The 27,596-nt window shown below is 50.9% G+C and overlaps 1 protein-coding gene across 1 annotated transcript in view; it reads left to right on the top strand.

Moving 5' to 3' along the window:
* CAPN13 (calpain 13) overlaps positions 1–27,596 on the top strand; it is a 50,713-nt gene that overhangs the window by 22,220 nt on the left and 897 nt on the right. Inside the window, exons 7-19 of the mRNA XM_003787506.1 lie at positions 2,129–2,214; positions 5,906–5,980; positions 7,244–7,389; positions 9,121–9,259; positions 15,439–15,451; positions 16,213–16,415; positions 17,390–17,426; positions 17,742–17,798; positions 20,720–20,777; positions 20,869–20,927; positions 22,347–22,415; positions 24,863–24,938; positions 26,731–26,859. Coding sequence (XP_003787554.1) covers positions 2,129–2,214; positions 5,906–5,980; positions 7,244–7,389; positions 9,121–9,259; positions 15,439–15,451; positions 16,213–16,415; positions 17,390–17,426; positions 17,742–17,798; positions 20,720–20,777; positions 20,869–20,927; positions 22,347–22,415; positions 24,863–24,938; positions 26,731–26,859 — 1,147 coding nt within the window. The remainder of the gene's footprint in view (positions 1–2,128; positions 2,215–5,905; positions 5,981–7,243; positions 7,390–9,120; positions 9,260–15,438; positions 15,452–16,212; positions 16,416–17,389; positions 17,427–17,741; positions 17,799–20,719; positions 20,778–20,868; positions 20,928–22,346; positions 22,416–24,862; positions 24,939–26,730; positions 26,860–27,596) is intronic.

The following is a 27,596-nucleotide window of genomic DNA, read 5'->3' as shown; positions in this document are numbered from 1 at the left end:
AAGGGTGCGATAACAACATAAGTATGCTTGGTTTTAATCTGCCCTTAGCCATGAAACCATTTTTCTTGGGAATAACTATTAATGGTCAATGGAACTAGCATGCAGGAGAACAGGTCTGAGGAAATACTATTCTAGGCTGGACAACAAGGGTCACCTCTTGCCCAGTGGCCCCCTTCCTGATGGAGCTGACCAGCTGCCAGGGAGTGACTCACCTGAGGTAGCTACCATGTTGGCCTCAAGATGGCCATGTCCCCTGTACAAGACCTGTCCCATTACCAGTAGGTTACTTTCACACAGGGGGGACACAAGGGCCCAAGAGTCTCCAGAGAGAAGAGGTTATAACTGTGAACCACAAGTGCTAAGATTAAAGCAGCCCATAAATGCAGTGTGCTTTTTAATCCGCTCATCGTCCCTCTAGGCAAGACACAGTCAGGAAGATAAATGAAATTGGCATTTTTTTATTATGCACCTAGTTCAGCCGGTGACTCCCCTGGGCACAGGGGTGAGTGTTTATCTGCATGCCTCATTTAGCCTGCTTTCAGCCCCTTTGAATCGCTGGCTGCTCTCATCCCCCATGCCCAGCAGAGCTCCCGACTACCCGCCAGGCACTGAGGTGGCTCATTAAGCTCTTTTGGTCACCAGGCGACCATTTCTCACGTCCCTGCTCCAAGGGCTCTGTCAGGTGCTGGCAGTTAACAATGAAGTGTGGCCAGGGCCCAGAGGGACTGGAGGTGGGGCTGGGGCTGGAGTGGTGGGGTGTGGGAGCCTGGGTTTGCACCAGGCCCCCTGGGAGAGGCATGGAAAGCCTGAGCCCCTTCCGCTGCAGTGCTGGCTGGGAAGAGGGGCCACAAGGAAAACAACGGGAAAGAACCCTCAAAGTTAAGTTTTTGAGCCCTGTGTGTCACTCCTTCATGATGATGCCCTGTCGGTGATCAAGGGCCTAGAACAGGTGACTCAAGGGTTATATTCAAGGCCAAGGTCACTGCCACATCCAAGAATGGCCTCTATCTACTCCCAATTCCAAAACGAAGAGCCTGGGCTTTGGAGACTGACCGTGGCTGGGACTGAAATTCTGCCTCTGCTACTTACTTTGTGGCCTTGGCAAGTTGCTCTGGTGCTCAGTTTCTTCCTCTGCAAGACAGGGATTGTGTTAAGGTCCACTCAGTGAATTGGTGGAAGAGAGCATGTTAGCCGGCGCCTAGCTCCCAGCCTGCCTCCACGCGGGGGCCCCTCTTCTCCACACCCGTGTTCCATTCTAGTCAGAGCTTTCTCCGTCTCCTCTGCCCGAGGCACACCGAACAAGTGCACCCCTTCCCTCGCCCCTGCAGCCTGTCTCCTCAGACTACAGTAGCTCAGATCAATAGCACAGGTGCGATTCAATCATGTTTTAATCCCTCTCGCCAGGCTGTGGGCTCCTGGCTCCTAAGAATGTAGGTTCTGGGGGTCGCTGCTGTGTTTTTAAGTTTTCGCAGTCCTGCCCTCCGATTTAAAGTGTGTGAGGAGCAAAGGTGCTAACCAGGGAGGGAGGGAGGGAAGAAGGGGAAGTTGGCTGGGGCCACCGTGGGCCATCTGCTCACAGACAGAGGGGCCTGGCTGGCGGGGACCAGGATGAGGGGTGCTAGCTAGCCTGGGCTGTCTTGGCTCCCAGGCTGTCCCGTCTGGCTGCAATCAGTCTCCTCTTCCCTCCTCACTCACCACAGTGCTGTCAGCTCCCGCCGGGCTGCTGGCTGTGGAACAGAGACGCCGTCTGTGACGTGGCTTGGGGGAGGCCGGGGACCCATAAAGATCTCTCCTCTGCAGCACGAGGCAACATCCCCTGCTATCTATCTGCTATTAAATCTCGGCTCCCAGGTTCCGGGATGCAGTTGGTGGGAATGATGAAGTCGCACCTGCCCTTGCACGGGGATGAGCGGAAAGCGGGCCATTTTCGCTTCTATCTCATTCCAGCTCCACACAGGCAGCACTGAGACATTGATTTTTTTTTCCTTTCAGTTTTTTTCTGGCTGCAGCCAAATGAGGTCAGAAGTTAAATTAGTCCTTGGAGGTAAAAAGCAGCTTCATTCATATTCCCTCTTTCTGCTGACTTTTGCTGGAGAGCACTGACAGTTTCCTTTTCTGTTCTTTACAGATTCCATACAGAAGGGGCTGGGAACAAATTATCTGCCTTTGGAACCCCTGGGGTAACACCGAATGGAGAGGACGCTGGAGTGACAGGTAGGGCTTCTGGAAACTTCTCTCCACCCTTCAGAGAGAGCTCATGAGGGCAGTGGTGTCTCACCCACCAAGGGGCTCACTGCAGACCTGTCCAGGTCACACCTCCATACGTCTGATGGTTTATACCATGCTCCCATGATGCCATTTGCCAGATATGTATTAGGCACCTGCTGTGTACACTCTGTACTAAGTGCGCTGTGTTGGGCGGGTGCTGTGGGCTATACAGAAATGACAAGACCCTCTGTCTATTCTGCAGGAGGTTACAGTCTAGAGCTGGGAACCCACATACCCCAAATCAGTAAAAGGGGCAGGAGACAGGCCAGGAGCCAAGCCCCAACTTGGTGTGCCCATGTGAGAGAGAGAGAGGGAGAGGGAGAGCAGGAGAGAGAGAAGGAAAAAGAGAGGAAGAGAAGGAGAGAGGGAGAGAGAGAAGGAGAGAGGAAGAGAGATAAGGAGAGAGGAAGAGAGAGAGAGAAGAGAAAGGGACAAAGAGAGGGAGAAAGAGGAAACCACATTCCTTAGAAGGATCATGCCATATTATCAGGACGGAAAAGGCTTCGTACCTGGGAGCAACTGGAGAAACTGAGGCAAAGATCTTTTCACTCAGTGCACTCAGTTGTCAGCCTTTCCCTGCTGTTCTAGGCTCCCACGTGGACTTGGAACCTGGAATATAAATGGTGACATCAGACCTGCCTTTTTCGTAGGTGTGAGCAGGCTAAGTGGGTATCCTGGGTCTCCTGGGCACATGTCCCATGGGGTCCCCACCATGTGGTCATTGTTTTCCCAGGGAGCTGGGCTGCTGTTTCCTGGCAGCCAGAGTGACAGGCCTTAGCCCTTGTGCCCTTGCTGCTCAAGAATAAGATAGTGGTCCTGAAAGGATAGGGCACAGCAGGTTACTTGTTCCTCTGGAAAGCCAGTGAGGCCTCCTCCATCAAATTCCTCTGTGGGTCTGTGTACATCCATGAAAAATAGTAGGACACAGCCTCCACTGTGGTCACCAGTGAGGGGGGGGGACACAGCCTCCACAGCAGTCCCCAGTGCGGGGGATGGGAAACATGAAAACGTGAGTGGAAAGGAAACTCAGGGCCTTCTGCAGGCAGGAGAGCAGCCTGCACAGGGTGAGGGTCAGCACCGCGAGGACAGCGCATTCTGGGAGGCAGATGCAAGGTCAGCTTGTGTTCAGGCTGATTCCAGACCACCCAGACCCTGGCCTAACTCTTCAAATGCGGCCATGGCAGGGCTGCTCCAGTCCTCTGTGAGCCTGTCACACACAGGTACTCAGCAAATGTCGAGAGAATGAACAACTGGGGGTGCGGGGGGAGGAAACAAAGGACAGGGTAGGAAAGGAGGAACGAGCAAAATGAATTTGTGTAATAAACCCGGCTGTGATCTTCAGTGCCTCCTGGAGAACAGGTCAGCCAAATAGCTTCCCCCTACCCAGGAAGAGAATGACCTTGCAAATCCATGAGCCAGCCCAGGCTGGACCACGTCTTCCCTCTCCCTCCATTCCCCTCTCTCTTGCCTCTTTTTTCTTTCTTTCCAGAGGTGTCCTTTGCACTTTCTGACGTAAGTCCTAATGACCTCGGGTCTTTTCTGGTTTCCCTTCCCATGTGCTGCTCCCAGCTGCCCAGTGTGCCTCAGAGGGTGATGGGATGAGCCAGAATCCCTGGCTTGGCGCTGCCTCCTGGGGCTGGGAGTAGAGGGGAAGCAAACGGCGGTGGGGGAGCTTGGCCCACATCCCGCATGCAATACTCAAATGGTCAGTGAAGCAACAAGGACACCAGAGCTCAGGAGAGAGATGCTTCCATGCCCGGGCATGTTCAGGGGAGGCTGCACAGATGAGGGTGGACTTGAGCTGGCCTTGTGGGGGAGGGCGTGTGACTCACCTCAGAGGGGATGACTGGGTAGGAGGGGGAGCCTGGGCCACAGTGCTGAGCCAAAAACATGCATGGTCTGTTCAGGGCCAACAAGTCTACCGAGGGCAGAGGAAGCCAGGGGAGAGCCCAGGCCAGCTGAGCAGTGTGGATTTATTCCCTGCAGGCACAGGCATGAGGAAGGCTTCAGAACAGGGGAGAGATGTGTGCAGGACACAGGCTGGGGAGATGGGTCTCACAGCACCTGCTCTATGGGATCATGAACCTTGCGGAGTGCTGAGGGCCGCCCACTTCCCACAGGAAACAAGGCTGGCAGGAAGTGACAGGGCCCACATACTCACTGTGCCCACTTCCCACAAGAAACCAGGCTGGAAGGAAGTAACAGGGCCCACATACTCACTGTCTCCATGCAGGTGGTCGATTTCTTCCCTGCTTTTCAGAAATGGAGATGGATGGGGAGAGCTGGACGGTCTAATCTCCGCCATAATTGAAATTTCAGTCGCACACACTTAAAGGCAAACTTGCATGGATCAATAGCATATCGATTTACACTGCATTTATTTTCCCTTACACACTGCAGAAAATGTAATTATCGCTTAATTATAAAATTGCCATTTTACAATAACACATCTGACTGCCTCAGCCGGTACCCGGAAGCCTGAATGGTGGCCCCTGCCTTGCTATGGCAGCACAGGGTGACCCAGGCTGCCCACATGAGCCCCTCCCCGAGGAAGATCTCATTAAACTCCTGTGTCACTGGGGACCGCTGCCTAGGAGCATGCCTCCACTGTGAAGAGGGGGCCGAAAGAGGGGCTCCCTTCTGCCGGTGAGGGTGTCCTCCTCAGCACAGACCCTAGGACTGGCTTCTAGTCACATCATTCCAAGGGAATGGACAGCATTAATAATGAAATAACTAAGTGAAAAATCATTGTGTGCCAACTACAAGCCAAGGCATGGGTGAAACACCTCTGATGATATGTTGGCACTTGGAGTCTAATAAACAAGCCCAAGTGACATCAGCTGCCAAGACAGCAGTGGCACCAAGGCTATGAGAGCTCAGAGCGTGTGGGGCAGGTGGGCTGCAGGGTCGAGCAAGTCCCTCCCCCAGAAGATGATGTACAAGAAGATGGAGTGGGTCACAGAACTGAGAAGGGGGAGAGTGTTCCAGGTGGACAGGGCATGGAGGTGAAAGCCAAGGTGGAGGGTAGGGCCACAGGTGTCTTTGAAGAAATGAAGACAGTCATTATTCCTGGAGCATGGACTAATTCAAGGGTGAAGGTAGGTGGGAAGAGAGTGCTGGAGAGATAGGCAGAGGCCAAGGTTCCCTTGGAGGAGTTAGAGCCTCACCTTGAGAGTACAAGGGAAGCACTGATGTGTGACGCAGGGCAATAACGTTGTCAAGCTTATATTTTAGAAAGACCATTTGGATGGCAGCATGGTGGATGGATGGGAAAGTTAGATGTGCTGGGGGAGATGAGGGTGGCCTGAAGTGGGGTAACAGGGAAGGAAATGGGTGGATGGTGAGAGAGCAACTCCTCACATTCTCGCTCAGGCAATAGGAGGAGGGTACAGTCTGGGTCAGGATGATCTGAGATCACCATGGGACTCCAGCGGTAAAAGAGGACCAGGCAGGGACAGATGTTTGAATGCCACCAGGAGACAGAGAATGGCTGAATCCTGTCCCTGGGTAGCATGGCACTCTCCACTGGTTCCCCAGAAACGACTGGTACCCCATGCAAAGGGCCACTTTTAGGCCACGCATGGTTGATAAAATGCTCTGGGAAATCTCACCCTCTGGTTCCTATCTCCAACTTTAGGTCTTGGGAGTGGCAGGAAACTGGTGACTCATGGAAAAGCCAGCTCCATAAGAACAAGGAAGATGGCGAGTTTTGGTATTTATCCATCTTTAAAAATAATATTTTTAGATCATTAACTGTTTTCCCAAGGTCCCCGTTTCTTCCCCTTTCCCTAAACTCTGATGAGGATGGGAATTAGCTTTGCAGAGACTAATTTGGAGTCTATTTTCTCTACCGAGACATAGAAATGAGGTGGGAAGTTATCGTGTGTTCCCTCTTTGTGGGAAAGCATTTCAGTTATGAAATGTTAGATGTTTCAGGACATTTTAATGGCAAAGGGAATATTGGCACCAACGGTTTTAGAGTCAGAGGTTTCTGGAAACCAGACAGCATGGTTGTCACATCCGTGTCTTCTGTGCTCTCCTGTTGGGACCCTGGAACTCCTGAGTCTCCAAAAAGCAGCAGGGCACTCGTCTCCCAGCCCTGATTCTGCAGTTCTGGGAGAAGCACTGATGTTCTCACCCAGAAGTCGTGCAGGACTAGATGCTTTCAAAACACATTCCCCATGTATGCTCACATCTTAGCAGTGGTGTCCAACCTGCAGCCCGTGGGCCACGTGCTGACTTTGTAAGGAATTTTTTGCTTATCTATAGTGTCAGATATCACAAAAAGTATGCACAGACCTTTTCTTTTGCTAATAAGCTTTCATAAGCATTCATGTATTTACTGTGCCAGTGTGCAGCAGAGAAAAATGAAAAAAAAGCCTGGACAGTCCTGTAAGACTAGATGCATATTTCTCAGAGGGCTGTCTGGTTTACTGAGTAACATGTTTAAATGAAAATTTAGCAAGTGTGGAAAGGAACCTGGGTCTAAGTAATTAAGAACCAGGAGAAAAATGTAAATGAGGAGGCAAATAGTCCCACTATCTCCCATTAATCATAGTAGGAGGTGGGGTTTTAGGTATAGAATTCATTTTATTCTGCTAAAGACCTCAGCAATGAATTTTGTAAAAGGCCCTGGGGAAGGGTGCTTTTCCTAGCAGTGTAGAGGACCCACTACAGAGAGACTCTGGTGGTCACCACCCCTCCCCCCCATACGAAAAGGGTCACTGCTGGATCAATAGGGAGATGTGGTTAGTGATGAAGCTCCTGCCAGGTGACATGCAGAACATGACTCTGTTCTGGTCCTCCCAACCACCAGAGGAAAGAGACTGAGAAACAGAGGGGCACTTGATGGTGAATGACCAGAATCAGACTTTGGAATTTGGCTGACACTGAAGTGTTGGGAATTCCCACCCTGGGGGCAGCCAGTGGTCGTTTAGCCAGTGATCATTTAGTCATGTGTATCTGTTTTTAACAGGATGTCATGTCAAGATTTCCAAGAGTACTTCTCCTGCCTGTTTATATGTGCCCAAATTCCAATCACTCTGGACCGTGGAAACATGCTCCGTGAAAGATGGTCCTCAATGGTGTTTAGGAACCAAGTCATCCGAGGAAACAATGCAGGTAATTACTACCCCAGCAATCACGCTGCCTGACTGGAAGCTGGCAGCCCCAGCCCTGCTCTGGCTCCAGCTGTCTCCTGCCCTTGATTCTGGACCATCAGCCTGGAGCAGAGAGGAAAGGAATTTATCACCCTGATGGGATGGCTACTGCTTCTCCAAGGGAAATGATTGCTGGTGGGGAGGGGTGGGAGAATCTCCATCATGCCTCCCCTGGCCCTCTGCCCTGCACTGCTGTCCTTCTGCTAACTTCCACCAGCTGGCTCACTGCCCTCAGTAGGGTCCAGAATGGCAGGGAGGACTATGGCAAGAACACTGGCAGAAATCAGAGCCCAGGTCAAGCCATCTTCTCTGCCATGTATTAGCCTCCTGACTTTGAGACTGTAACTATTTACTCTGTTCTCAACTCCCCAACTATAAACAGTGAGATCAACAACATGTGCCCATCCCTTCAATCCACAGAGCACCACCAGACACAGAGGAGACAGTTCCTGCCCTGTCTTCCTTTCTTCAGAAGTAGGTGTCTCTGAGCTGATCCTTGGGATCTCCTGAGATGAATCTTGTTGACCATGACCTTGGGAGAGTCACATTCCATCACTGTACCTCCTGTTCTTGTTTGTGACACTTATGGAGACATCTGTGAAGATGACTCCACGTGTGCTTATGTCCTTGATAACAGAGGCTGTAAACCACATGTTTATGTGTGAGTGTATATGTGTGTGTGTTCACACTGAGAGGTATGCATGACTCCTCCTGGGCATTGCTGTTCTGGAATGGTCTGCTTGAATGACCCCATGTACCCCAGGGGTTCCTCTTTCCCACCTCCAGGCTCTAGTAGTCACTCTGCTGCTCAGAGACCCTCATCCCCAGGAGGCCACATGCAGACTCCACTGAGGAGCCACCAAGTCGCTCAGGGGCAGCACATGTGCTGACCTTCCTGAGCTGCACAGCTTTGACTGTGGAGCTGAAGCCCTCTTCCCTGGATATAACGCATATCAATGAACTAACCAAAACTATACATTGGGACCATTTGTAATAGTACCTTACAAGGGAGAGAGGGAAGGGAGCCAGTGATTGAGCACCTGCTGTGCCGCTAGATGCGTTTTAATGCACCATCTTATGCAGGCCTCACAGAAAGCCTGTGACACGGTGGTGGTCCTGCACTTCTCCCCACTCCCCTTCGGAGCTTCCCAGTTGCAACCCAAACCTTCTGAATGTATCGATTCATCTCTATCCTGACTTGCCTTTGCCCTTTCATGCATTTGAATCCAGCAGTTTTCACATTAGTTCTCTCTCTCTCTCTCTTTCTCTCTCTCTCTCTCTGGCTTTGGTGAGCATGCTTGAGTAAACTGCCATCTCTCTGCCTATTTTCCTGTCTCCAATGGTGGTTGACGCCATTTCAAGGCTTTGGTGGTTACCGCCTATACCTGAACTCATGTATACTACCTGGGGGCTCTGGAATTTCACTTGTTGTTATAAGCCCTCATCCTTACAGCTTAAGAAACATTTTCACCCAGCACAGACTATATACTTCCCCTCCTTATTTTTAAAAGGAGACTGAGACTTAGAAAATAAGAAAACTTGTATCACAACTAGTAACTTCAGGGATCGGGACCAGGCCTTAGGTCTCCAATCTAGAGTCCACAAACCCACAGGATCCTGTAAACTGGACATAGGCCCAGCTGGGAGTCCCAGAAGTGGAGCAGAGCTCTGCTAACAGCTCTTTCTCATGCAGGAGGACCTAAAGATGCTCATTACCCCTTCTCCGTGCACGAGCACACTGAAGGCACCAATGTTGTCGTGTCTTTCACGGTCCCTGGCATGCCACCAAGTGAGAAAGCAGAAGACGAGAAATTCCCACTGAACTTCCAGGTGTTCAAGGTAAGGCAGCCTGCTCAGGTCTCACCCTTTTGGCAGTTTGATTAAACCTTAGGCTGGGAGAGCAGCCAGGCTGGGAGGTTTGACTACACCATACTCTGGAGATAAAGCCCAAAGAGGCCATAGTGCACCTGTGCAAGCCCTAAATTTGCAGGAAAATCTGAAGCCAGGGAGAAGGGACTTGACCATGTGTCCAGTGGGATTCACCTGCCGGTGTCACCTGTCAGCCTTTCCTGGGGTGTTGCAGAATCTAGCACTTGCTACTGGAAAAATGGTCTGGGCCAACACCAGTCTTTGTAACAATGCAGATTCCTGGGCCCTCCCCAGAGCTTCTGAATTGGAATGTCTAAGGACAGAGTCTAAGAAAATATGCATTTTAACAAGCACCCCCCCCACCAGCGGGGGTGCTTATGCCCATTAAAGTTTGAGAATCATTGGCTGAACTTTAGGAGGAGTTTAAGAAAAAAAAAAAAAGCCTGGGTAAAATCTGGAAGGTACATTTTTCTCTTATGTTCAGACCAAAGTCCAGGCACGGCTTAGTGGCTATCCTACCAGCATCTGTGTGGCCACTCGCCCCAGGCCAGGTTTCCCCTCCACCTGGGTCTCTCCCGTCATGTGCCCCCATGAGGAGCTCCTCACCTCCCAGGGGCCATGCCCCCTCCACCATGCCATCCTACAAACAGCCATGAGGAGATAATCAGGGAATTCATTTTTTAAAATATCATTTAGAAGAAAATAGTTACCAAAAAAAAAAAAAAAAAAAAGATGGAACCTCTACTCTAGTGATTTTCAACCCATGTGCCACAACACATTGGTGTGGTATGAAAAGGTCTTGGGTGTGCTTTGAAAATGTTTAAAGACCATTAATTAAATTATTTGTGAAATAAGTTCAAACCACAGTAAGTATATTCTTTTGTACTTTTTTTCTTAATCAACATAATTTAAGTGTGCCGCAAAAGTTTAGCTATAGGTTCAAAAAAATAGCTATAGATAAAAAAGGTTAATAAACGCTACCCTACTCCCTCCCCTTCCCCCAAACAATTCAACACACCCCAAAGATAAAACGGATGGTTCTCAAATCACACATGCCATGGCTTCTCTGCCTTATGGTACTTAGAATCCAGCACCCATCACATGTGGGGACCCTCTCTCCTTATATTAGAGTTGAAGAAACTGAGGCCTGAGGAAGTGAAGTGACACTGTCAGAGTTAATGGCAGAACTGGGACTTGGTAACCCCGAAGTTGCCAGAGGCACCCCAAGACTTTAATCAAATTTGCAAATCATCTACGTAGGCACCCAGGATATCAGAGGTCCATTACCAAACTGGGCTGGAGCTTTGATTACAGTATTTCTAGGAATGATTTCAGTTTCTGATCACACAGATGAAGGCCAAATTGACAGCCTGGGGTCTTAGCCTGTTTATGAACAAGCGGGGCTCCTGGGCACTCCACTCACAGCTGAGCAGTGCTGCGCTCTGGCCGTGACTCACTCTAATAAGAGGCCCTCAAGGTGATACAGTACAAGTGCTGTGTGCCTTGTCTGAAATGCTTGGGATGGGAAATGTTTCAGATTTGGGACTTGTTCAGATTTTGGAATATTGCCATTTATATAAATGTCAGTTCAGCGTCCCCATCTGTAAATCTGAAATTCAAAATATTCCAAAATAAAAAAAACTTTTGAACACCAGTATGATGCAAAAAAAAAGAAAAAAGTGCTCATCAGAGCATTTGGGATTTTGTATTTTGGATTAGAGATGCCCAACCTGTACAGAATTACAAGCACATTCGCACTCATTGTCTCAAAACTCCAGTTATCCCCACTTTTACAGCTGCGGAAAGCAAAGCTCAGAGAGCGAAGGCGAAAACCAAGGTGCAGCTAGGAGGTGACAGGGGAGTGTTTGGTCTCAGGACTTGTGGTCCCAGGTCCAGGGCTCTAGGTAGGGCTTAGACACATGCCTTTCTGCCTTTTGTGTATGGCTCTAAGAAAAAACAAAAATTCTGGCTCTGGAAGAAGGAAAGCTTCGGGTTCCAGTCTCTCTGAGCGTATTTGCACTTCCCATTACGTGAATTCAATGGAAAGAAATTATTGCAGTTTAGCTCAACACTTTGAGGTGCCTCCACCCTGCCAAGGCTATCAGAGAACATTTCTTAAGGATGCAGTAGTCAACAGTTGTCATTTTCATCCCCACCTGGCACCAGAAGGTCCTTCCTGTGTTGGGGGAATCTTGGTGGGAGGCCAGGATGCAGCCTTCAACTGCGGCAGGTAGAGGCCAATATTCTCTCTCCCCGCTTTTGGATGAAAAAGGTGCAGACCCAGGTTTGTCTTATTAGATGCCTCATCTCCTGCCCCCTCACACATTCTCCCAGTCACTCAGAGCTTTGACTCTTGTGGAAATAACTTAACCAGGGAGGAAGAGCCAAGGACTATTGGCAGCAAATCTTTGAGCCCAGCAGCAGCAAAGCAGGGCAGTCCCTGAGCTGGTGTCTGGCGGTGTCGCCATCTCGTTTGGCTCCTGACCACCTTCCAAGCCGCATTTTCCAGACACCTCAGCATCTCAAGAGCTGTCCTTCCCAGAAGTGCCTTTCAGTCCACCCCAGCCGTTCCTTCCCTGGCATTTAGCCCAGAAGCCCTGCTGGTTCAAGTGCCTTCTAAAGGGACTGTCATCCTCAGAGACCCCCAACTCTGGCCTCTGTGAAAAACAAAAGGCTATAGACAAAGGGAAGGATTTGAAAAAGGCTGAGAAGGAACAGAGGCATGGAGTCTGTCCAGCCAGTAGCCAAAAGGTCAAGTGTCAAACAGGCCTCCCAAAATATCACAGCCAATTCTTCCCTTTCCTGATGTGCAGAAGAAGCACAGAGACTGTCAGAGCCCCCCTGCCACACACACACACACACACACACACACACACAGCCGGGGCTGCAGTTCACACTGCCATCCATGACCCTGGTGTCCAGAGTCGGGCAACGTAGCAGCCCTGCGTTGATATGCCGAGAGTCTTACAGTTCAGGAACCCTGTGAAGACTGTAACTGTTGTACCATTTTATTTTTTTAACTATAAATAATTTTTTTATTAAATCATAACTGTGAAAAAAACAAACAAACAAACAAAAAAAAATCATAACTGTGTACACTAATGTGCTGATTTTTTTTTCTTTCTTTCTTTTTTTTTTATTGAATGGTAACTATGTACATTAATGCACTTCTGGGGTACAGTGTGGGGTTTTCACATGCAATCTGAAATACTTCCATCAAACTGCTCAACACAGCCTTCATGTCATTTTCTCAGTTACTGCTTTAAAACATTCACATTCTACTCTTAGAAAGATTCACCTGTACCCCTATAAGATAAACCTCAGAAGTGATCCCTCCAAACTAATGTGCTGATTTTACATACAATTTGGAATGGTTACATCAAAGTGGTTAACATAGCCTTCACCTCACTTAATTGTTGTGTTAAGACATTTATACTCTACTCTTAATAGATCTGACATGTACCCTTGCAATATGCACCATAGGTGAGGTCCCACCCATTACCTTTCCTCCACCCAGCCTCCCCCCTCCCCTGCTCTGCCCTTCTTCATTCTGGGCTATAGTTGTGTTTTATCTTTCATATGAAAGTGTGGGTGATTATATATTGGTTTCATAATAATACTGTCGTACCATTTAAAAAGTGACCCCAAGCCCAGGTCTTTACTTTTTAGCCAGAGATGTATGATTCTCACCACTTGCCACTTTGCTGAAGGAACACTCAGACCCAAGATCTCCTTAGGCTCCCTGAAGATCCCAGGGGACCCTGCAGGATCTTAATTCAGTTAAACACCAAAGAATACTCCAGACACTGACATTTCAAAAGATGTGTGGGTTCTCAGCCAGCAGAGGAACAGGCTACGTACATGCCAGTGGCCAGGCTTTCAGAGGTCTCCAGAGCTCTGGCAGTGCCTGTGGCTGTGATGCTGACAGGTCCCACCTTGGCATGGGCCTGTGACTCCCCAATTGCTATGAGAGCTTGATTCTGCCTTACGTCACTCCAAACCCTGGTGGTGTGTGAACAGGTGGGAGAAGACAGGACAGTGGAAAGCACAAAGTGGACACCCCATATCGTCCTCACCCCCAAAGCTCCTCCCCCAAGGCCAAGACTTTCCACCTCCCTCCCAGCTCACCCTTGGCCTCCAGAGAAGGCTGCCTGGGCAAATCAAGAATCTGTACACATGGGTGGGGCCCAGCTCAACAACAGGAAGGAATCAAAACCCGCACCACTGGGGGAGACTTTGCCTGGTGGTGGTGGGCTTGATTACAAAGGAGGTGACACAGCTTGCTCAGCTCTCAACTCTGCTGCTTAAACCACTGAGCCTCAGTTTCCACCTCCATACAATAGGGAGCCTAGTGTCACTTATGGGATCCTTGTGAGTGTCGGCACATTGCATAGAAGTGCCTTCCGTATTGCAGAGAGGGTCAGAGTGGAGCTTCCTGCCACTGCAGGGAAAGACTGCAGCCTGGGTAGCTCCCCACCACGCACATACATGATTCCTGCAAGTACCAGGGGTGGGGAGTCTAGAACAAATTCCATTTGTATTTTCTTCCTTCTAATGGAATAGAAGAGCCTGACTGCTCATGGACACCCCGATGTTAGGGAATGTACAGATTCTCTTACTGCTCTCTACAACTCAGTGGCTTTCCTTTTTTACAGCCCCACACAAGGAATGAGTAATCGTCCTGATTCACACCCAGGTGTGTGAGAAAACAGGCTGGGCACTCAAAAAGAAGGGACATGGGGCTAAGCCAGGCTACTCAGATCTACTTGCATTTTTATTTGGATTCTGGTCCCTGAATCTGCCTTTCCTCTTCCCTGCAGGTTGACTCCCAGGTATGGCTCCCCGTCGCCCTCACTGGGCTTCCCGCACCTTTACTGCTCTCCACAGCGGAAGTGCTACCCCTCCTCCAATGCCGGTGGCCTTCACATGTTCTGTCTGGCTATGTCTTATATCAGACATAAGCTTAGAATCTCCAAAGAAGTCAACCAAGCAGGAAAGTGTTTAGCTGTCCTGGTCTAAGGAAAGTTGAAGGCTGTTCTTTTGTTCAACATTCAAGTGAAACCATCTTCAACCATGTGGCCCTTGACAGATAAAATTGATGCCACCAGTTCCCTGCTATTTAAGATGAAAGCAGATTTAAGGGGTACCTTGGAAGGATCTTTAGCCTCCTGATTAGCACCCGAATCCACCACAAATAGGATGTGTGCTCTCCAAATGCAGCTTGGAGATCCTTTTATAAGAATATGGCTACCCCCTAAATAGAAGCTGGCTTAATATTAGTCAAAAGTGACTTATGACTATGAGGAAGGATGAAAAGGACAGATGGAGTTTGGGACAGTTATCCCTCCCATGAATGGGAGCTCTGAGCTGCCAAGAGGGAGATGCCACTTCGAGATGTGGCTGCAGCCAGCAGGTAGTGACCTGCAGCCAGCATGTCCAGGCCTTTCAGGGAGGCCCCAACAGGTTGACAGATGCCAGGGCAAGGGAGTCTCAGGACAAGGGATACTCAGAAGTCTAGGTAGAAATCTAATGGCATGTCTGTGACAGCTGTGGCCCAGCATCAAAGCTGGGGGCTAGGATCTGACTCTGGCCCCAGCACCCCAGCCATGGAAATGGAATGTTTGGAAGGGCTCATAGGGAAGCATTCAGGTTCAAGAAACCATTCAGCCCTCCCATTCCCAGAGCTGGAGAGCAGGGTGGGACTGAATCTAGGAAAAGGCAAATGCCCCATCTCAAGAACTACAGAGTCAGGCCAGCTCACAACTATCTGCATGTTAATTTTATGCTGAGTCCCCTGAGTGTTGGGCCAAGACCTCCCCTCATATCCCTACACGCTTCTCACAGCCCCCAAGCAGGTCTGCTCTGCAGGATCAGTAGCCTGGTCAGGGGGTAAGGGGTCAGCAAAGGGAGGAGGGCAGGAGAGTGGGTAAGCAGGATTGTCGGAGGCTCGACACCCTCACTCTGCATGCATACTGCCTCCCACGTGCACACCCAGAGCCACGGGGCCTTACTGACCCTCCAGAGAAGAACTGATTCCAGCACTGATTTTTCCAAAAGGGCCCAAGCAAGTCTGGCTCGCAAACCCACCAGGGCTGCTGTTAACATCAGCAGAATCACTTTGGAGGCTGTATGGCTGGGACAGTGTCTTATCTCCTGTCTCACCCTGGAGACAAACCCTATCCCTACACCCTGAAAAGAAACTGTCCCCTTTCACCTGCTTTTTCCGTGGGCAGAGCTCATAAATAACCATTTCCTGGTCCATAACCACTCTAAACGGGATCCCCTTGCTTGACTATAGTGGGGAAAATTTGTTTAGCAAGAGGTTTCTGTTATGTAATGTGTATGTAACATCTGGTAATAGGAACTGCATTATATTTATTGTTTTATCTGTAAGAAAAGATTGGAATAAAAAGAAAATGATCAGGGCCTATTATTCCTCCCATAAGAAGAAATCTCGGGGCACCACTGGCGAGATGAAACAGAAGTAGAAAGAATTCAACTCTGTAATACCATAGCCATCTAGGGTATTTCACTAAAGGTTTAGGAGAGAAGGGGCTTTAGGAGCCGCAGAAGAAAAATAGTGTTGAAACAATGTCACTAGTTTCCACAGAAGACTTCTCTATATAAACATATCTAGGCAGAGAGAGAAAACCCAGAACCGCAGGATGCAGCTCGGCTTACTGAGATAAAACTGTGCGTTATACTCCCTCGCATTCACTGTAGCATGCAGGGGTCTGGACGATACAGCTGTCTAAACGCGACTGTGCCTTGTGAGGGTTTAGGGACATACCATGTCCCTTTGCAGGGGGCCTGTCACGCAGATGTGGTGGACAGAGAGGGTCTAGAGGTGGTGGGTCTCGCCCAGTGACGCATGACCAGGCATGGAGGGGGCTCCTGACAATCGTGCTTCTTCCAGTTCCAGCGATTCGGAGAGAGACTGCCGTCCACGTTCTTTTCCCAATTCAGAAATGCCGCCCAGGGCATAAATTACAAAACCAAGTGCAACTTCACAAAATCCTTCCACCTGAGCCCTGGGAACTATGTTGTGGTCCCCTCGGCACGGAGAGGTGCAGCTGAGTTCTTGCTCCGAATCTTCCTGAAAATGCCCGATGGTGACAGGTACAGAATTCTGGAGTCCTAAAGGTTTCACTCTGCTTAATTTTGTAAAAATGCACGGTGACCTTGCATGCAGAGGTCTGCTCAGTGTCCGCAGCACGTGCCGTGTGAATGGGGGACACGACCCAGGGCCCGCTGTCAAGCAGCTCACTGTACAGGGGAGTGAGGAAGTCTGTGAACCGAGAAGCAGACCACACCCAGGCCAAGGCCCTTGTGGGTGGAAACGTGAAGTGCCACGGGAGGGCTGAGTGGGGAGGACTGAGGAGGGCCCTCCGAGGAGCAGCACTGGAGCTGGTCCTTTGATGGTTTAAAGGGAAAGCTGTGAGGTGGGAGGAAAAAGCACGAACACAGCAGGGAAGTGAGTGAGCACAGAGCTGGTTGGATGGTGGCTGGTGTCAGCATCTCTACAGGAAGGTGGCCTCTGGCAAGCCTGTCATATGGTCAGAAATGTGGCCTGAAAATGGGGTATATACACAGCCAAAAGTGGGCCTGAATGATAAGGTCCAATCATGGAGGGTCTTGTATCTAAGTCAGTGGGTCAAGACTGGGATCAACAGGTACCTCATCCCCTCTTGGGCCTGAGGCAGACATCACTGTCACCAGGACAGTCTGCAGTGGGGGAGGCCTCCTCAGTCTGGCATGCCAGCAGCCATCGTACTACCAATTAGAGGTGGAACATAGGACACAGCTTATCCACCATCCTGGCAGTGGGGGCCGCAGTACGGGTGTATCTGGTTGCAAGAGGAATTATTTTCTAGAAGACAGAAGACCAGACCATGCCCACCCAGAAGGCTGGGCATGTGGCCGTGGTGCTCATCCGTGTTCTTAGTGCCTGGCTGCCCATTTCATGTCCTGCAGGGCTGAGGGCTCCCTGCTTAGCCCTTAGCAGTATCCAATATCACCGTAGTGTCTCCCACATACAGGCCCCTTTGAGAGGTGCACGGGTTGTCCTTGTCATATTGTTCCCTATTTTCCAGGAGCCTGAGCAGCAATTTCAGCCTGAGAACACTAAAGGTAGGCACCTCCCAGCCCCATGAGCTCTGTCCCCTTCTTACCTGTCCTCTGACTAATGAAGATGGAGACACCATGAGGGGCCATCGATGGCTCAAAGGGGAGGTGAGATTGGGGGATGATAGCAGCCTTCAAGGCCAGGCTCAACCTAGCCGTCTTCCCTCCACAAACTTTAGTTTTTTTTATTTCCATAAAGATTTTTTCCACCTTCTAGATAAAACCTCTTCTCAGATCTAGGTGGGGGTTGTGTCCTCACTGTGCCAGGCAGGTGGCTCTTTCCCCAGTTTAATAATCTTGCTTATTTTCTCTTTGATCCAGGAAAGCCTTGCAGAACCTGGCTCCCAGGAAAGCATTTTCTACAGATATGCTCAGCAGGTACTGTGCCTGCCCCCAGGGGCCTTACCTAGGACAGGGGATGGAGGGCCTCTCCCCAGCCCTTATCAGGATGTGGATGAATTATTCTATCAGCATCTCTCCCCAGAATGGCTCCAGAACTCCGGCTGCCAAACTATGTAGGGAAGCAGCATCACACCCAGTGTCATGTGGGTGACATCCAGATGGAATGTTGAGCTTAGAAACGGAGGGGATAATTATGGGTGGGGGGCCTGGGGTGTGCTGCCTTCTAAATGTTAAAACAAGCAATTGGCAGTGCCCCTTGAAATCTTTCCTTCTCCCACTCAGCCGCCTCCACCAGCCTGGCATCACTCCTCTGGGAGCTGGCCAGCTTCAGAGAGCCACAGCAGTGTCCTTCCTGCCAAGCCACCTATGTGCACATGGGGTTTTCTTAATAGTTTAATAAACTGTTATAAAGAACTCCTTGACTTGTCAGGATAAAACGGCTGCCAAGGGCTGGACCTCTGGCTATTAATAATCATGTTGGTGTGAGAAGCAGGGAGTAATTCAAGTGACCGTGGGTCCCATCCTGGCTGGAGCCAGGCAGAAGCCAAGGACAGGAAGGATGCCAGGCCCTGCTCTGTGTTCAGAGGGTAAAAAATGGTTCTTGGTAGCCCAGAGGCAGCCTGGGCCCAAAAGGAGACCTGAAAGGAAAAATGAAGGACATAGCTGGAATGAGGGGCACGTATTGCAAAGAGCAGCTGAATGTGGACCTCCACGAAATCAGTGTCAGCCCAGGATTCAGGCCACCATCTGGGCTGATCCAGAAGGCACTTCACTTGATGCATGACAAGGCTGGCCAGTGAGCTCCCCAAAGCAGGGAGGATATCATATGCGCTCCTTGTCCCCAACACTCATCACTGTCCTTGGCGCAGAGGGGGTGCTCAATCATTTCTGTTGAACTGAATTGAGACAGATTAGCTCCCCCAGAGCAGATGCCCAAGCTAAGGTTAGCTGCCCCCAGGTGGTTAGCAGGGACTGACTGGGACCCAGCTTCCTTCAGGGGCAGGTGGCAAATTCTCACACATGGTCCCCGCACCTGCACCCTTAAATTAAAAATATAATTTGTCATATGAGAAGATGGGACAGATTCCCTAATCAAGACTTTCCCAGACAATAGCCAAATGCCCCCTCATAGTGGGTGACTGGCAGTCCCTATGTGGCATCGTGCCAGGGTGCCCGGCCGGGAGGTGGAGCAGAGGCTGGATTCCAGCCCATCTCACCGCTTGGCCAGGCACCCTGAGCAGGGACCACCTTGCTTTAGTCTGTATGACCTGCAGTTTATCCTCAGAGACTATCCCCACCAAAGAACGTTTAAAGCAAAATAGGAACCCACACACTCACTGTGTCCCATCTCCTGATCTCTTATGTTGCTTTAACTAACTTTAATACAACTTACTACTGCATGTACTGCTACTGGTAGTTCCCTTACTAGCCACAGTACAGGCCATGGTACTTGAGGGTCTGCCCATGAAGAAAGGATACACTTGGACTCTGGGCTGGGCCAGGTCCACCCAGCCATCCTTGTTTGTTCAGTGGGCAGGCATTTACCAAGCACCCAGGACATCCCCAGTGCTACCCTAAGCTTTGGGCATACCGAAGCATAGCCTTGGGTATCTCACCTTGTGGTGGGACAGGCAAATGTGCAAATCTGTGGGACTTAGTTTAAGAAACCCTCATCTTCGTTCCTACCCTCACTCCTTGAACACTTTTGGTCGGTTACTGAGTATAGGGTCCAAGTCAGGGTCTGTCCAAGCACAGGGATGTGAAGGAGGCGGTGACGTGGTCCACACCCCAAAGCTGCTTGTAGTCTAGGGGAGCATTCCCTGTGAGAGGGAGTTCCTCATTATCATGTCCACTGCTGTCCAGATCAAGGGGACACGATTCCTCTGAAGAGAAACTCAGTTGAGGGTGGGCACACAACACCAGCTTCCCTGACATTACCAAAGGTGAGATGTTGGAGGGATGACCTGAGGACCAATGTCAGACAGTGGCAGGATGTTTTCTTCAGGGAGCGCCCTAAGGGCTCGTCCTCCCAAGTGAAGAACCTGCAGGCCTGTGCGACTGCACCTGCCCTCACGGCTGGGCAAGCCCACCCTGGGAGGTGGGAGGTGCTGGTTCTCAGGAGACCCCAGGGAGGCGCCTTCTTCCACCTGCCCAGTGCCACCTGCAGAACCCTGCTGAGAAACCTCACTCAAGCACCAGCTCCCAGGGTGACAGAGACACATCGTCTCCTCAGCCCTTCCTAGGCTGGACATATGCTGGCCATGCAGAGAACACCCTGCTTCTCTGACGCTGCCTGCCTCGCCGTTCAGTGTCCTCCTCCAGAAGCTGAGGCCAGGAAAAGTTTCTCCCTCCCCTCAATTGATTTCAGCTTCTAGTGGAAGGAAAGCCATGACGTCTCCGGTTTTCACTTCAGTGGCTGGGAAGACTCATGCTAAGTAATGTGTTCAGTTATAGCAGCTCCTCTTAGCCTACATTTCTGGTATTTTTAACTCCTATTATCACACACGTGCGCGCACACAGACAGAGTGCATATTCTCCCTCAATCTCTTTCTGGAAGCAGATGGGGAAAATACCCACCAGGCCGGATTGAGCATTCAACGTTACCTTTCCAGAAGGCTCCCACGTGCGGGGGATGGCGGGAGGAGGCAAGCCCAGCTTTCTGTCCAGTAATGAATGGAGAGGGAAGTGCAGGGCAGCCCAACCCGGGGCCAGCTGCCATGACTAGCCCTGCAGATGTTCAGAGGAGGGAGTGACCACCACTGCCTGGAGCTCAGGGGAGGCTTCGTGACAGAGGCCAAATGGGCATATCCTGCGAACCAATGGGCTCAGACAGAGCCACGTGGATGTGTCTCTCGGGCCCAGCACTGTACAAATGCTTCCTCCCTTGTCTGGATCAGGGGACGGACATTGATGCCACCCAGCTTCAGAACCTTCTCAACCAGGAACTCCTAACAGGTAGGATCAGCCCATGGGACTGCTGGCCCCATCCTTGTCCCCTCTGGCACCCAGCCCCCAACACGTCAGCCCCCTGGCCTTCCCTCCTCAGGACCCCCTGGGGACACATTCTCCTTGGATGAGTGCCGCAGCATCGTGGCTCTGATGGACGTATCCTTTGCAGCCATCCCTCCCTGGCTCTGAGAGGTCTCAGCAGGGGTCCGCTCACTCTCTTCTTCTTGGCCTTGAGTTTCCATGGATTCACTACCAACTCACTGACTCTCCGGGACAACCATAGCAACATGACAGTGGTCACCATCTACTGAGTAACTGCTGTGCACTGAGAACTGCACTGGCTAATATATATATTTTTTCTTATAATTTTTGCAGCAACTCTGTGACCTTAGCACACTATGAAAGAAACAGGGGTACAAAGATGTTCATTTGCCTAGGTCATGCAGCTAGCCAGGACTTGTGCCCAGATGTTAGTTGGAATTTTCAATCCCCAAAGACCCTATGCCACCTCCTTAGAGCAGGAGGATTATTCTCCCTCCCCCCATTCCTCCCCTTACCACTGGAGGAGTCCCCACAATTTAGATTTTTACTCAGTAAGGCCCTAGTTCAATAAAGCTAGGAACCACCAACACATATAGAAAACTCCTCAGTCTGTGCAGCAGTTGTGACCCATGACTGCAAATTTGCCAAGGAGGTGGCTGGGTGGTCATTCAGTGACTTGCCCCAGCTCAATGACCTCAGGTGGCCAGGACCAAGAACTTGACTCGGGCCCCTGACTCTGCTGGTTTCACCCCCAGTGGGCCATTCTGCCCTTCACACCCCTTGTCCCAGCAGGCAGGGGAGGCTGACCCCACGTGTGCACACCCTGCTGCTGCCTGGCCAGCCCCTCACTGGGCCGTGTGCTTCTCCTGAGAGGGATGGAGCAGCCTGCTTTCATGCAGCTAAGGAGGCTTGGTCAGGATCGCCAAGCTGGTCACAGTAGACCACGAGGGCTTTGAGATGGAGTCAGCTTCTGTCTCTGCTGGTCGTGGTATAGAATCACTCAGAGATACTGCCATCTCCCACAGAGGAGCCCACATGGTCTCTGTAGCCCCATGGCCTGAGGTGGGTAACCCCAGAGGAGGTCACCTTTGCTGGACTCCTGCAAAGCAGACAGGCCTTCCTCCTACCCACCCCTGGCTCCCCTTCCAGTTCTCAGAGGTTACTCCTCTTCACCTCCTCAGTCATCACTGAACCCCTCTGAGGGAGTGGCCACGTCTGGTTTTAACATGGACGTGGAAAGCGTTCCCTCCCAGGGAACCCGCTGACCGGTGCGGCTCTGCCCTGAGCTCCCTCTCTTCCCCTGGATGCGAGTGACATTGGCCTCTTTTTCTCAGGGCTTTCTTCTTCCAATTGTCCATTTTTCTTTGTAAAACAAATCTGCTGCTGTGGGAGCCAGCTGGCGAGGGGTCACATTTAGGTGGTGCTGGGCCAACAACAGTGTAACTAGTGATGGATGGAGGCTTCGCAGGCAGGACCAGAGGCCCCTCCAGCTCACTGCATCCTGGGCTGGTTAACTCTTAACTCTCCATCCAGCTGCAAGTGAATGGGCGGCTGAACCAGGAGGAGTTCACACGACTGTGGAGGCGCCTCGTCCGGTGCCAGGTATGCGTGTGTTCTCTGTGATTTATGCTCTGATTCCATCCAGTGTAGCAAATATTTACCAGGTGTCCAAGCCTGCACCAGGGCTGAGGGGTATGAAAAAAGAGGAAACCTCACCGCTGCCCTCCAGGCATGCTCTCACTCTGTCTGGGGAGACATTCGTGTCTAGACATACCTCTAGAGCACTAGAGGTCACGGGCTGCTCCCAGTCAGGTGCAGGGTGACGGATGCTGGGAGGCTGGGGGAGAGAGAGGTCCCTGTGAACTGTAGCTGAAACTGCCCACTAGCATTTTCCTCCATGTGCCCCCCTCCTCTGCACAGCCCTGACCTACCTGCCCCCTCAGGTCCTTCCAACTCATTTGCCAGGGGATCTGTCAAAACGCAGACATGTTCAGGGGACCTGTGTGGCCCTCCCCATTGTTCTTAGGACAAATTCTAATCACACACAAGACCCTCCAAGTTGGGTGCCTATTTGGGGTGCCGGAGAAACCCCCTTCACCTGTCCCATTCTCTGCTTCAGGTCCCAGCTGAGATTCCTCATTACTCCCTATAAACTCATGCCCTTACCCCTTTGGCCTGCTGTTCCCTCCCCTCCCTACACCCCATGCCTGGCCAGCGCCCTCCCACCCTGAGCATCCAGCCCCAAACACACCTTCCCTACAGAACCTTCCTCGGGTTCTCTGACATGGTGTCACCCCACCCCCCTTGGCTCCTAACTTTTGAACCCACATCTGTCAGGATAAGTCAGATTGTGTTGTCTTACTATTTTATACTTATAAATAACCTATTATTTTTATTACGACAGGTATACCTGTCGTAACTAAAAAAGAAAAAAAAAACAGAATCATAGATGGGCAAAGCTAAATTTAAAAAAGAAAACATGAGCTTACGAACCAAAGAGGAAGTATTAACACCCAGTGAATATGCTTTGGAATTATTCCTCTAATATATTTACCCACATCTGCTAAATAAAAGTATAATCTGTTTTTTAAAAAGAGAAAGCCAATATATCAAATGTCTAGCCACGTTGCTAGATATTTCCACAACCTGTTTAAAGGCTGAATAAAGTGCTCCTCTGTGACTATACGGGATGTGTTTCCTAATCCCTGGCCAAGGTCATTGGCTTCTCATTTCATTTCCAGCCACTATGATGCTGGCGTGTCCTCTGCCCCATTAGATTGGGGGGGTCCTCACTCTTATCAATCTTGCCTCAGTGACTCCCATAGTGTGTACAACATAGACAGGGATCAAAAATGCTAAATAAATGGTCAGACTGATAAATTGTGAGTGAACGTGTGAATACCTAGTTGAGAACACTCTAGGCCTGACTTTGTACTCACCAAAAGCCAAAGAAGGCCAAGGAGAAGTCCTCGAGCTGCTCCTTCACAATAGTTGTCCCCACAGGGGCCTCAGTCACACAGCTGTGTGTGGGATATTGTGTCTGGGAACAGCTCCTGATTTGCATGGGCCCAAATCAGGAGTCCTCAGCTCAGTCCTGTGGCACCTGCGCACTTAATCCAAGGCAAGGGACTGCCCTGCCCTGTGAAGTATGACACTGATCAGTGTCAGACAGAAGTAGAGGCAGACAGGTACTGGGTAAATGTGAGAGCCACCGTCTACAGAATCGAGCTGTTACAGTTACTACCTTCTGTGACTGCACTGGGACCCAGGCTGCAGTTCCTACCTGCTGCCAATATTTCCTGTATACACTTTCTAATGTGCAAAGCGCTCTCCTGACCACTTTATAAATACGGCAGAACCTCTGTAAGTTGAGCACCCAAGGGAATGTAGGAAACTGGTCACCATATGGAGGTGGTCAACATAAGGAATGAGGCCCAGCGTACTGGTGAGTACGTGTGGTGCATGTCCAGTCTATGAACGTTAGGTCAACTTAAGGAGGTGGTCAATGTACAGATGTGGTCCATGATAGAGGTTCTGCTGTATTTGCTCATTTACTGCTGGCAACAAACCTACGGGGTAGGTACTGTAATTAAGCCCATGCTGCAGGCGAGGAAACTGAGGCCTAGAAAGATTAAGTCACTGCCCAGGTTGCACAGCTGCTAAGTATGTGAGGCAGGATTTAAACCCTGGTAGTTTGGTTGTGAAGCCTGTGCTCCTAACCACTGCCCTGTGGAGACTTTTTAGGGAAAGCAGCAAACTGCCCTATGTGACCAGTGCCAGTCTGGGTGTAGGGGAGAGGAAAGGAGAACAGGTGGGAGAGGGGAACCCACAGCCCCTCAGCAGGCAGCCAGGAGGGTTGACGGCCCCAGGTCTGGCCACTCCCACCTGCCAGGCCTCAGCCATGCTGTGGCGCCTACCTCTGAGTTGACTCCACCTGAGTTTTGGAGAAATAAGCTTCAGGGATGCAAAAAGAGATTTCCCGGACCTCCTCCTGTCTAGGACATGCTCTGGGTCCTCACGGAGGCTTCTTGCTTCTCTTCCCATATCAGCAAGTTTTCCAGAATGTCCAGAAAAGCCCCGGAGTCCTCCTGAGCTCGGACCTGTGGAAGGCTGTAGAGAACACAGGTAGAGTGGGAACCCTGTGCTCTGAGATGCCGGGGGGCCGCAGGGTGGGTGGGCAACTCAGAAGAGGGGGGCATGCAGCTCCTGCGTCCTCCCCCAGTTCTCACTCACACTGCCTTTGGGGCCTCGAGGGCTCTGGCCTCGGACATCATTTCCCAGCCTGACTTCACATGTACAGTCAATTATCCCAGCTGCCTCTTCTCCCAGCATGGCTCTGAGTGTGAGAAAATAGCCCCGCAGGACTGCTGCCCTTCCAGGGATTGAGCTGGCCTCAGAGATGCTCCCAGCTCCATGTCTGGGCCGTCGGGGTTAAATGCCCACCGGCAGGCTGCTGATCTTTCTTCTCTTCACAGAGGGTTTGGGCTAAATTCAATCAAATGGCGTCTGTCTGCTTGAAGTAGGCAAAAGCTTTCAGTCTGAGATAAGGATAATAATACCTTAGGGGGCGTAAGTGCTTCATGGTTCACCAGGTGCTTCTATTGATGTCCTCTCATTCCACGTCTCCACCACCTTGAGAACTGGGCAGGGCAGGAATCATTATTGCCACGTGGCTGATGGAGAGAATGGATCACAAAAGGCTATGCAAGGAATTGACAACCGACCTTAATGAAATGTGAAACCATGTCCCCCAGATTGACGCTAGAAGGAAAGCCTCTACAATTCTACCTCCATGGCTCCCGGTCTGCAGCTGGGGGAGCCCAGACTACTGCACCTCTCCTCTGCTGTAACAAAGACCTTCCTCTATAATTCTTCCTAATGTAGAGCCAGGGTTCACAGGCCTGAGTGTGCACCAGACCCCCTGCAGGGTGTGTTGAAACACAGATGGCTGAGCCTCCCCTCAGCATTCCTGATTCAGAAGGTCTGGGTGGGGGCTGAAGAATTTGCATTTCTAGCAAACTCCTGGGTTCTGTGCTTGCCCCTGGTCTTTGAGAACCACTAAAAGGCCAGTTAAAGAAGAAGTCTTTAAAGGAGACCTCCCTCATGACTCCAGAATAATAAAGAGGGAAAAATAGAGACTAGTTCAAGTTGAAAGCCTTCCAAAGGCAGGACAGTGACTTAGAAGAGCAATGCTGCTAATTGTAAGGAAGGGGGGTGGGGTTGAAAACGTGGCAAGCTAGAGTATGTGTGTCCCTCTACAGGCCTTTAAATTCACACTTTCTTAACCTGTGTGTGTCTCTGACTGTCACTGGGCTGGTCTATTGAGGGATGGTTTGGCTTACAAGGTTCTGCCTGCTACCCGGGCTTTCAGGCCTGCCTATGCTGGTCTGCACTTGACCCCTGTGTGGCTGGAGCTTATGACTAGACCTATCTCCTTCCCACTGAGTTCGTGTCTCCACTTGAGGACCAACCTTTTCCCCGGATGGCTGACTTAGCAGTGCCCCTCTTCCAGGGACCACACTCAGCCACACTGGCAGCAGCCACAAGTAAGACCCACACGCTATCATGGCTGAGGGAGGATGGTTCACCAGATCACCAGCAAACCCCAGGTGTCCCAGTGGTTCCCATACTACACAGGAATTAACAGAGGATTGTGAAGGCTGATGTGTCCCCAAGGCACACATTGCCTTTTGAGTATGAGTTGGCCTCTGGCCAAACTCCAGAACTGTGTCACTGGGGCCCAGCAGCCAACAAAAAAGAGAAGACACTGAAGTGAGGGGCCCCCACTCCAAGCCAGGCTGAGTAGGAGTGGGTGGAAGGCTTTGGGCCCTCTGAACTCATCTCTCAGACCTGGCGGGGCAGAGACCAGCCGGACCCACGGCCTCTTCCCCACTCACATACTCACCCTGCCACCCAGACTTCCTTGCAGGGATCTCCATCAGTACTGAGCTGCTGGACCTCGTGACCCTCCGGTACAGCAACAGCGCTGGCAGGGTCAGCTTCCCCAGCCTGGTGTGCTTCCTGATGCGGCTGGAAGCCATGGCAAGTAAGTGTTGCTGGGGAGAGCACCCGGGAGACCTCTGCAGTGGTCAGAGAGCACAGGAGAGGACCAGGAGCCCAGTCCTGCCGGAGGCCCGGCCAAGACCCCTACAGAAGGGTGGGCTGGTGTCCTACATGAGATGCCCTTGTCCTAAGAGGACATAGCCAGCTGAGGCCACCAATAATGTAGGCAGCTCCCTCTGTGCTTCCCCCAGCACACTCCCCTGCCTAGCTCTCCCCCTGCCCAGCTCCTATCTCAGAAGCATGGGTAATCTAAATTACTCTGTCCCCTCTCTGGGTTGTGTTTATAATTGGAACCTGCTCTTTGGTCCTGCCATGGAGAACCTGGATCTCTGCTGCAGGAATTCCACACACAAGTGAATAAGGGTGGACAGGAGGCCCCTCCCCAGGCTGCAGAAATCCACTATGCAGGCCAGAGGTTTTCACACTTTTTTAGCAGCCTAACCCTTTGTTTTAAGTGAAATAATGTCTGAAGGCCAGGCCGTAACAGAGCTCAATAGGAGCCACATGGTTGGGGTGGAACAGAGGGCCAGCCTCCCCGGACCCCTCCTCCCATCATCCTCACACCTGCTTTGAGGTTCCTCTGCACACCCCACTCAGCTCTGAGAGCTGAGAAGACTAGAGCCCTGTGAGGGTATAAGAAAATCTGAGGCACAAACCTTACCCCTCCAAAGAGTCTTCAGGCCTCCAAATTGTGCCTATGAAAAAAGACAAGCCCACACG

The sequence above is a fragment of the Otolemur garnettii genome, unplaced genomic scaffold (genome assembly GCF_000181295.1).
Source record: "Otolemur garnettii isolate 467f Iridium unplaced genomic scaffold, OtoGar3 scaffold00022, whole genome shotgun sequence".
NCBI classification, from domain to species: domain Eukaryota; kingdom Metazoa; phylum Chordata; class Mammalia; order Primates; family Galagidae; genus Otolemur; species Otolemur garnettii.
Note: the sequence above shows the minus strand (reverse complement) of the source record. Positions and strands in the feature narration are given on the sequence as shown.